This window comes from Gavialis gangeticus, unplaced genomic scaffold (assembly GCF_001723915.1).
Source record: "Gavialis gangeticus isolate Ggan-Ray unplaced genomic scaffold, GavGan_comp1, whole genome shotgun sequence".
Classification (NCBI taxonomy): Eukaryota; Metazoa; Chordata; order Crocodylia; family Gavialidae; genus Gavialis; species Gavialis gangeticus.
The window spans coordinates 45418153-45429063 of NW_017729024.1; the positions used below are offsets into that span (position 1 = coordinate 45418153).

The 10911-nt window shown below is 42.5% G+C and overlaps 2 protein-coding genes across 2 annotated transcripts in view; one reads left to right on the forward strand and one right to left on the reverse strand.

Moving 5' to 3' along the window:
- On the forward strand, positions 1-9250 carry LOC109297348 (thioredoxin-like). The gene is made up of 5 exons (XM_019517043.1): positions 1-62; positions 3394-3498; positions 4755-4814; positions 7083-7148; positions 9021-9250. Exons 1-5 carry the CDS (start codon positions 39-41, stop codon positions 9081-9083), a joined length of 318 nt encoding a protein of 105 aa, XP_019372588.1. The 5' UTR covers positions 1-38; the 3' UTR covers positions 9084-9250.
- Positions 9251-10076: 826 nt separating this feature from the next.
- Positions 10077-10911, reverse strand: part of PTGR1 (prostaglandin reductase 1) — a 31714-nt gene continuing 30879 nt past the window's right edge. The window contains 1 exon segment of the mRNA XM_019517045.1: positions 10077-10750. Within this exon segment, the coding sequence (XP_019372590.1) occupies positions 10640-10750 (111 nt within the window). The 3' untranslated portion in view covers positions 10077-10639.

Sequence of the window (10911 nt, forward strand, 5' to 3'; positions counted from 1 at the left end):
CACTAGTAGGCAACGTGCGCGAGCGAGCAGGAGGCACGATGGTGAAGTGCGTGGGGACCCTGGTGAGCAGCTGCTGCGCGGGGGGGGGCGCTGCGGGCAGCTCGGCCTGTTCCCGCCATGTGGGGGGGCGCCTTGCCGGGCCGGCTCAGGGCTGCGCCTCGTAGGGGGTGCTGGCTGAAGGCGAGGCAGGAGAAGGGGGGCTGGGGAGGGAGAAAGGCGGACACACGTCCCCCCCTCCCTGAAAAAAGCTACTTTTGGGAAAAGGTTATCCCTTCCCCTCCCCCTGCCCCAACTGCCGGGCAAGTCGCCTGAATTCCTCCTCCCTCTTACTGATCTTCAGTCTCATTTTCTGCTTCCATTTCTCTACTTACTGTATAGACTCGTCTGGTTTCCTCTTATATATATTTTTTTTTAAAGCATGCTCTGAGGGCTCTTGGGCTTGCTGAATAACTGTCCTGCTCTTCCCTGTGGATTAGCGAGAGCAAATCTCTTATTTTTCCTTGTATAAAAACAGTAGCGTAGGCTGGTGCAGCACGAGGCGGCCTGTCTTGGTAATCCTAATCATTTTGGAGCTGTGGGTGCCTCCAGGCAGGAGCTCCTTGCTGTGGGCTCAGGTGTGGGAGGGAAGGCAGGGCGGTTTATCTGGGGAGAAAGGTGAGGATTTGGTCCTGAAACAGCAGAACCTTTTGACTTGATCTTGGCAAGCGTCACATAAAATAAATCAGAGTTCAGAAAAATGCAAGCACAGCTAATATTAGCAACCAGAGTTGCTGTATGATTAGGGCTCTAGATTAAATCCTTCCTGGCACTTGCTGCTACTCTGTAAGGCCTCCTGCACTGCTTTAATTGGGGTGGAGAGGAAAAATCCCCCTCAGCTCAAAGCTATAAAAGACAAATTTAATCCTCCAGTCTTTGTAGTCAACATTCTCTAATTTACATCTTAACTTCTGACTAGTGGAACTGGGTGATTGATCCTGTGGTCACATGGTAGGCTATTTAGACACTTTTATCCATCTGAGTATAGAGTTCAAGGGCCACTTATGTTGGCAGGTAACTGGCATTAAAGGGCTTTTGATTTAAGACCAGAAGGAAACTGGTAGATGAAGATGCAGGATGGTTGCTAACTCTACTAGCTGACTAGCTAAACGTCTTTCACTCATACATTCACATCTCATTCTAAAGGAATGCACTGTGCGCGCTGTCTTCTGTCCTGGTAAATATACACTAGTAATACCTGAAGGAGTTAGACAAAAGTAGGAGTAAGTATTAAATATACTGTGAGCCCTGCTATTTGGCCCCAGTGCTGCCCCTGTGTCTGATGCTCCATGTGGACCTAGTTTCTCATGGTATAGGGCTGGACTGGGCCCACGGACTTCTGCTCCTCCCCCAGCATACTTGATCCAGCAGATGCTCCAGCTGGTCTGTGACCCAAGCTGCATTCAGCGCAGATCCCAGAATGCGTGCTGGGTGTGGCACAGTCTGGCCAAAGTGGCAGCTGCACTGCATGCATTGGACACCCAGCTTGTGCCAGCTAGGTGTCATGTGCAGGCCAGATCCTGGACAGGCTGAAGCAGGCACTGCATGCAGTGCCTACCCTGGGGTGGCTATCCCTACTGCTCTGGCTGGATCATGCCACACAAAGCACTTATTCCAGTTGCACTGGGATCTGAACTGCAGGAAGTGCAGGTCCTAGATGAGCTGGAGCACCTGCTGCAGCCGGTATGCTGAGACGGGGCCAGAGGGTCAGGGACAAAAGGTGAGGGAAGCCAGATAAGTTTGACTTCCTGGGCTAAAGGGAGTGGTGAAGAAACTTGCTTTCCTGTGCATAGTTACTCAAGAGCATCACTTGGCATGCATATACAATGACTTGCACAGATATAAGTAATTGAGTCTAATATCAGTCTGAGCTGCATATTTATCAGGGTACTGATGGAGATACCTCTTACTCTGGTATATAAGGTCAGTGTTTTAAAATACTGTATGATTAAATGCACCAGTCTAGTTCTTTAAAACTGCACTTCTAGGAATAGCTGAGCGGAAAGATCTCCTGGTGTACAAAAAAAATCTCTGATACAGGAAGTCTGTGTGCATTTTTGCTTGGATTATATGAGATTGCCTAGAATAAAGGAGTTCACTTGAAGGCTCTGAACTCTTCAGTGTATAAGGAGAGTGGCATGGGGGGGAAGCCCTGCTTAACTTGTTAGATCTGTCTGATCAAGCCTGACCGCTTGTACTTTTTCCTCTACTAGTAACCTGCATGCATTATTTATCAGGAACATGTACTATAACTCAAGTCTAAAGCCTGAAGTGGCACCTTTTGATTGACTGTAGTTTCTGCCAAGACACCATATCTGCCATTATAATTTGGTGGGGAAAATGGCTTGACTCAGAGCTTAGTCACCTTCCATTTTTTTTTTTTAATTGGATAAGCGGTGGGAAACTCTTCAGTTCTGAAGCTCAGAATTTATGATAATGCTTGCATTTAGTTCATATTGGCTTCCAGTTTTTATTTAAATGCAGTTTGAAGCTGGCAACCTTAAGGCTTAAATTTATGGAATTAAAATCACTTGAATACTCTTTAGCAGCAAATAATGTACTTTCACTTAAGACTGAAAACTGTTTGCTAAACATCTAGAATCACACTTTTTTTTTTTTTAGTACTAAACCATCTTCTTTGTGTGATATTGTCTTGGACCAACTAGTTCCATTAATTTTAATTTCTTTCAAAGCTGAGACACAAATTTGTTGAACTTTAAAAGCAGGAGACTTCCCTTTCCCACCCCCACTTTAATAAAAGCTAAATGTGGAGACTGGAAAGCTCCAAGTTCTAATACCTTGATGTGGTAGCCACGTTAATTCACTAACTGAAGATAACACTTTCCTTGCCCCCCTTCTGGACATTTATGCAAAGCATATTTTGCTAAACACTTTTCTTGTATATCAGCATACCTAAAACTGTGCTGCCCTGTTAGTTAAACAAGTACTAGATGTGTTAATAGAAACTTAGACTAAAGTTATGCTGTATTGGAATACAAGTCTAACATAAGAGACTTTTAAGAAGACATCATTATTTCCTGGAACTTAATCTGAACAAACGTAAAACTCTGGGTGGCATCATGTCTACTCTGCTGTTAGCAAAAGGTATTAAATTAGTTACAAAAACATTTTATTATTAAACTGATTATCATTGTGGATGAGGTAAATGTCTTATGACACTTGTACAAAATGTCACCACTACTTTGTTCTTCATAAGCAACTCTCAGCTGCTCTAAAAAGCATTCTAAAGCTCAAAAACACACTGGTTGTCAAGAGGCAAGTGGCTTGTATTCACTTGTAGAAATTGAACTTAATGTGTTTAATTTTTATTCTCTTTTTCTCTTCCCCTGCCCCCAGGCTGAATTTGAGGCCGAATTGGCGGCAGCTGGTGATAAACTTGTAGTTATTGACTTCTCTGCTATATGGTGTGGACCATGCAAAATGATCAAGCCTTTTTTCCATGTAAGTAACTGGCAAACAATACTCACCTTACTAATTTTTCAGTGGTAAAAAAACAATGTAGTGCTTCAAAACTACTTCATTGAGAGGTCTGACAAGTCCCCAGCTGACATGGTCAAGAAGCCTTCTGACCTTGGTGCAGTTTGTAACCACATCCCTGACATGCTAGATGTTTTTTAACCATTTCACATGGAATAATTTTAAAGAACATGCTTAAGTGAGACTTTCTTCTAACTTCACTGTGGCAAATGACAGGGTCAAGAGAATGTAAATAAACCTGTCCTAGTTGACACCAGAGAGCCTTGCATTGCTGTCTTTAGAAGCCCATTTGAAATACTGATGTCATTCTGAAATTGTAATTAAGGCTAAAATGAATAATGATGTCTAATATTGCTATATGGTCTGGGTAGCTGTTCAAGTCTAGAATAAGTACCCTGCATTTTGATTCCACTAAGACAGCAGTGTCAACTTGTCCAAGGCCTTGGACTGAATCCATACTGCAGACCTGTAGGGCCAGCAGCAACTGCAGTGTGGCTGTCTGTGTGGCCCTGCATGCTCCCTGGCTTTCAGTACCCTGTAGGAATACTGTGTTGATTATACACTTGCTTTTCCAATCTGCAAAATTGTAAATGCACATGGAAAAGCAAAGCAGCTCTACTGTATCAAGTTTGGGTCCATTCCCTTTTTGAAGTGGAGACAGACTGTCTCATGAGTAACTCTTTCTCAAAAGAAGAGGGTGGGGGGGGGGAAGGAATACAATGTTAACTTTAAAAGCAGTTCAATAGCAGGGAGATGACTGTCTTGTAAACTAGATCAAACTAGAGAAGAATACATGTACAGCTATAAATCCTCAACGGACCTGCCTGTATCTGGAAGGTTCTAAACCTTAATATTTGTGTGTCCCTATAGCCATCATAATACTTCCAGAAGAAGTTGTTGTGAGACTTAATGATTTGGAGGCAGAGCAGGGAATGCCCAAATAAAATCCTCCTCCTAATCCATTCTGATTGGAGATGGAAAAGTAAAGTCATGAATGCTTTGGTGACTATCACTGACACTAGACTGTTAACTGAACTCTGGAGACCAGAATTCTAGCTAGTAAAATAGCAGTAATGGAAATGGGACTTCATTTAAAAGGGAGGGGGAATTAGTCTCTCCCCACAATATGAGAGACTAAGCTGTTGAGAACAATGCTGGGGGGGGGGCAAGTGTTTTTAATAAAGCTGCAGCTATAACACTAAACTCTGTTTAAATTTTAGGGACTTGTGGAAAAATATAAAAATGTAGTATTCCTGGAGGTTGATGTGGATGATGCTCAGGTAAGGTCTTGAATCTTATTTTTTCCTCTGTACTAATACTGTTGGTCATAACTGCTGACAGTAGAACTAGATTTTAACATGCAGTGTAATACCTTCAGTGCTGAAAATGAGTAGTGTTACTCTTGCTCTTGTATTTTAATAGCTTTACAGAGCAAGAGAGCTAAGGACTGTCTTCACTTTCAAGAGTGGGGGTGTCTTATGTCCTACTGGGGAAATGTTAAATTTATTTTAGTGGACTTGTACAAAGCCAGATTGATTAAAGTTCAGATGCACAAGTACAACTGTATGGCAGACTCCATAGTCTTCACTGCAGGCATGGGGAAGAAGGGTGCTAAGGAGACGATTTTTAGCTGCTTTACCAGGATTGAACTCAGATTTATACTTCAAGATGGCAAGTCTTCAGTCCTAGTAAGGCAGCTAAAATTTGCTTGGCCCTTACAAGAATCATAGAATCAATGAGTGGGAAGGGACCTAGATGGATAGAGTCCGACCCCCTGCCATGGGCAGGAAGGAGCACTGGGGGTGGGAGGGGTCATAAGACCCCAGCCAGGTGCCCATCCAGTCTCCTCTTGAAGATTTTTTCCAGGGAAGGCGAGAGCACCACCTCTCTGGGAAGCCTATTCCAGGCTCTGGCCACCCTTACAGTGAAGTAGTTCTTCCTAATATCTAACCTAAACCTGTCCTCCCTCAGCTTGTGGCCATTGTTACTGGTGACTCCAAGGGGGGGCCCTAGTTAACTTTCCCTGACCCCTGATAAAGCTGTAGGCGGCCACAAGATTTCCCCCCCGCAGTCTCCTCTTGCAGAGACTGAAGAGATTCAGGTCCCTCAGCCTCTCCTCATAGGGCTGGCCACGGAGGCCCTCCTCTGGACCCTCTCCAGGTTCTCCATGTTCCTCAAGTGTAACAGCACTCATCTGAGCATGGTAAGCTCTATGCCTTGATCACTTAATCTTCCCACGAACTTTGGCTTTACTGGAGCAGTAATGTTTCCTTTTTGACTTTAGTACAAATAAACTGATGGCATGTCAAAAGGCAGGCAAGCTGTTTAGCTACTGCTATGAAACAGTACAACCGCAGGGACTGATGCCAAGAGTCAATGTAAAATTCAACTTTCTGCTGTACTCTTTTAGAACTGTCTAACTTATCCCTGCTTCTCCCTGGAAGCTGTCTTTTTGCCAATATCCACTAAGTTTAGAAATGTTCTTGAGTGGAGGGGAAAAATAGAGTAGGAATGCTGCATGGCTTCAGCTCTTTTAATTGTATCAACATGAGAAATCCTCATTTGGTAAGATTACATGTTGAGGGAGTTCTTACAGTGCATGTTCTTGAGGCTTCTTTACAAGGTAACAGCGTGTATTAATTGGCTGTCATGCAATCACTTGAAAGGGCACTAAATACCTATGTCTGTGAGTCTCACCTGACCTCTGCCAAGGAATACATATTTCTCAAACTTTCTCTTGTATCCATTCCCTTTGCTGTTAAGCAAGAGCTTACCCAAGGGTTGTCCCAACTGCCCCTAACGACAGGATTTTTTTTTCTTGTTGTTGCACCAGTTAAATTTGATTGGCTAAGATGCATAATTGAAATAATGAATGTATTGCTGTAAGCTTCAGTTCTTAAGGATTCTTTTTCTGGCCTCAGACACTTGAGCAACAACTTCTTTAGCAGGAACACTTCTTGGAATTTGGTAGCTCAACCTGTTGGTGGAGTACACCCTCACAACCTGCTTGGAATGGGGCCTGACGCAATGAGGCTTCCTGGTAGCTGAGTGGACCCTAAAATCCTGGGTTTGTCAAACAGTCCCCCAGAGGAAACTGGAACTAGTGATATACTTAAGTGAATGAGCTCCTCTGAAGGGTGCTGCAGAAAGTGCAAGGAGATAAGTGGATATGGGCAGGTTCTGGCTTTGCCTGCCTGGCCACTCTCCTGCCCCTATTACCTGGCTCCTTTGCAAAGTCTCTGAAATGGAGATACTGCTCAATTTGGATAAACTTGGAGGTGTGCCTTGATTCTGAGGGGTGCCTCTTCTTTAGATTTAGAACAGTGGCTCTTAATTTTTAGAGAAGATGAGGAGACTATAGCTTTTATCTATGACTGGTAGACTCCACTGAATGTATCCCTTTACTTGCTACCAAGTACATGCTTAGCTCCAATCTGTCCTCTAGCAGTTTGTTTGTTTTTTTTGTGGTTTTTTTTCAACAGACTGCTTTCTAGTTGTAACCTAACGTTTTATATCTTAAGATTCCAGTGAAACTTCCTCTCTTCTAGGATGTTGCTGAACATTGTCAAATCAAATGCATGCCGACATTCCTGTTCTACAAGAGTGGCAAGCGGGTAAGTTTCCACATTCCTGGTGGAGCAGGTGTGGGGAAAAGCAGCCCTGGGAAGGAGAGCACTGGATGCTGAAATGTTTGAATCTGAACCCAGATCAATAGTAGCTATACTTAGGCCTAGAAAGTATTCTTAAAATGTAGATGATTGCTTTGCATGACCTTTTGCGGGTAGGGAGGAAGAATGGAATCTGGTTTCATGTACCAGGAAAGTCTTCCAAAGCTAAAGATGCTCATTCATGTTTTGTAGAACTTGTATCAGTTTCTCAAGCAGTAGAGCTTGCTAGCTAACCTACTTGTCTACAATTCAGATGACTTGAACTAAAAGTGCAAGGAAATTAATATACCCTGAGACTAGATTTTCTAGCCAAGAGTAATGGGTCACTAAAACATACTTTTAAAAAAAAAAAATACCAAAAACATATAATAACTACCTGTCGAGTCCTGCCAACATACCAGACAACTGTCCATTTCAGGGAGATACCTGAAATGTATGCCCTGGTTCATAATCTTCTAGTCAGAATTAGGCACTCTTCACTTTTGCCCCAGACAGATGTTTGTCAGCTGGCTGTATGCAACTTCTCTGCTTAACCACTGCAATAGGTTAGCATTTACCAATTACAGTAATAACTCTTCTGAAACATTATGAAGGTATAATAAAACAGAAGTAAAGATAGCTATTGATTACTGTCCACCTTTTTGTAGAGAGGCTGAAGTAATAATCTTTCAGTGACCAAACTGATGCACCATATTTTTCTCTCAAACCCCCAAACAAAAACGCACCTTCCTTCTTCAGAAGGCAAAATACTAGGGAGTGTGGAGGGAGACTTCTCCAGAATCATGGCAGACTGTGACAGTAAATTCTCATGGAAACAGTCTCCAGAAAGTATGGCACTAGAATCTTTCCTTTGTTGCATGAGGCTAGGCCCCAGACCCTTGCAAAAGGCAGCAGCAGGACTACTACTACTCTGTTGCAAGTAGTTCTTTATACAGCTTCTGTAAATGATGTGTTTCTGCAGCACAGGCCTCATCACAATGCTGATAATGGCTCGCTTGCTGCTTTGAGCAGAAGCTGCAGTACTTGACTCTAATAGCTGTGGCTATGGGGGAGGGCTGACAAGACTGCATCTTTTAGCTTTCTGAGCAAATGCAAGCAGTAGCCAACTTGACAGCTCCATGGCATTCAGTATTTCCAGCTATGCCCCTTCCAGCACAGGACCCTTCCCAAGCTTACTAAGTGCACACATTTGGGGGGGGAGAAAAGGCATTGTTGTACACTAAAGCCTTTTGTGATCTGGCTCTTAAACTTGGCTTAATTGGCCCTTCAGTATTAGGTCTTGAGACATTGTGTATCTCAAGCCAGTGGCAGTTTAGACTAGTAGTGTCTCTTAATGACTCTCCAGCAGTGTTTCCCTAAAATTCATTTCTGTAAATAAATGACTGCCTCAGTTGCATGCAAGTTTTGTTTTGCTGTGTTATCTAAACCTCATACATCTTTGAGTGTTTTGGTCCTACTGTGTGGTATCATGTACTTCCTAGTCAACACATTGGACTGCCAAGCCCACTTCTTTGGATAATGACAGTTTGCAGTGTAAGGACACAATTGAGAGCAGTGGACTTGCTGGGCTGGGACCTGCGATGGGTATGGAGACATGTTCTTAAGAAATGTTTAACTTGGTGGGTACCTGTTCTAAAAATACAACCAGACTTCAAAGTGTCCCAAACCTTGAAAATGAAGCTGGAAAGCAGGAATAGCCATCCACCCCCAAGGGAGTATAATGTGGTATAACTGGAAGTGATTTGATATTTCTCTCTTTTTTTTTTTTATTTAATAATAGAGCTAAAATGTATAGCCTGAAAAAATTTCTCATTGTAGGTGAAGGAATTTTCTGGAGCAAACAAAGAAAAGCTGGAGGAGCATATTAAAGAACTAATGTAACAGTGGATCCAACAAACAGTGTGAACAAATGTTGACTGCTTAAATTATAGCATGTAACTTTTTTTCTACTTAAAGACTGATCACGTTAGCTCAGAAATAAATATCAAAATAAACTGTCCCTTCAAACTGTAAATGAGTACAATAAAATGATCAATTCTTTGCCTTCAGCTGTTGTGTGCAGTACTTGAAGCTTATATAAAAGCCTGCCTTTTTACTGCAGTTTCCAAAGGATAAATTGGATGACATTGCCCTAATGTGCCATAATGTCTGGTGAATGTTTTAACCCCTTCAAAATGTCCCCTACTATGAGGGGAGTGGGGAAAGAGGGAGCAGGCAGCCTGATCCTTGTACCTTGTTCCCCTGGCACTTGCTTCCACCATTCCTATGCTTCTCACCTGCACTATTATATGGCTGACCTGTGCAGTACCAATACCCATACAGGCTGGTGTCTCACCATGCTGGATCCCTACCCCCTCCTTGTTATGCTACTGCTGACTCCTTCCCACCTTTACAGCCTTCTTCTGTTAAGAGGCTAGCTAATTCGGATGAGTATCTGGCCAGAGCTGCAGTTCTGTAAGTCCTGTCGTCTATTGCAAAAACAGGCACTCGTACAGCTACTGCTGAGCATAGTAAGAGGAGCTGCAGCAGTTAATAACATAGATCAACCACTAAGTTTCCTCTACCCTGTTAAGAAGTAATTGTTCAAGTTCCACTCTTGTACTCAGGGACCTGCTCCAAGCTTAAGACCAGATCAAGTTAGCAAAAATCTGCCCTGCCTGTGGGACTATACCTTTAAGCCAAAGGTATACTAATATGCAGTTGGCACCTTGATAAAGCTAGATTGTAGATCTCCACAGTAAGAAAGAAAAGCTTAAAGAACAGAGATCACTCTGCTCCACCAGCCTCTTACACCTAAATGAAAATGCAACTCTGCAATCCATAGTTGATAGCTTGGAGACATTTCATTAATTGGTAATTATAAGCTTAGTCACATATTTTTAAAACATCTAGTTTGTTTATTTATCATGGGTACAATGCAGTTTGCTCTAACAATGATGTTTAAAAGACACAACTGACTTAACAACCTGGTTAAGATCTGGTACTATTCTCCCCATATGCTGTTCCTGAAACTAATTTAACCTTTTAAATGAAGAATTTTAGAAGCCTTTGCTGTGATCTGCGGCAAGCCTGTTTCAGGTTTGCCTTGGGATAGTTGCCAGTAGGCTTCTTCTCAGTGCAAACCCTAACTCACTGAAACTAAGGGTACCTCTAGGTTAGCAATTCTGTATCAGCAGTGCAGTCCTGCAAACATCAGATAAGCAATTCAGTACTGGTAGGCAATTGGTTGGATTACAACTACAAAAATGCTAGCTCCTAAGGCTCAGAACCATTTAATGAATTTATACGTTACTGGCAACTAATGGTTGACTATCTGGTAATAAAACTGAAATGTGTCATTAGTACGATCTCCCTTTAGGTTATAAATCTTACCCATATAAAATAGTAGTAGAAAAGTATCTATGTTGTACTCCATGATGAAGCGGATCACATTCCCTTCACACTTTCAGTATTGCTTTTCCAAAGTTGTCTCCCTTTAGCATGCCCATGAAAGCAGCTGGCATATTTTCAAATCCTTCAATGATGTCTTCATGGTGCTTAATTTTTCCCTATGCGTGCGCACACACACACACAAAAGGGGATTTTACTCCAATTTCTAGTCATTTACTTTTAATGGTAGCTTAAACTGTTCCTCATTGTACCTTCCTTTGCTTCCTTCCCTGTATTTTGTATTCAGATCACGTGGTATTTGATATACTGCTCTGTGCAT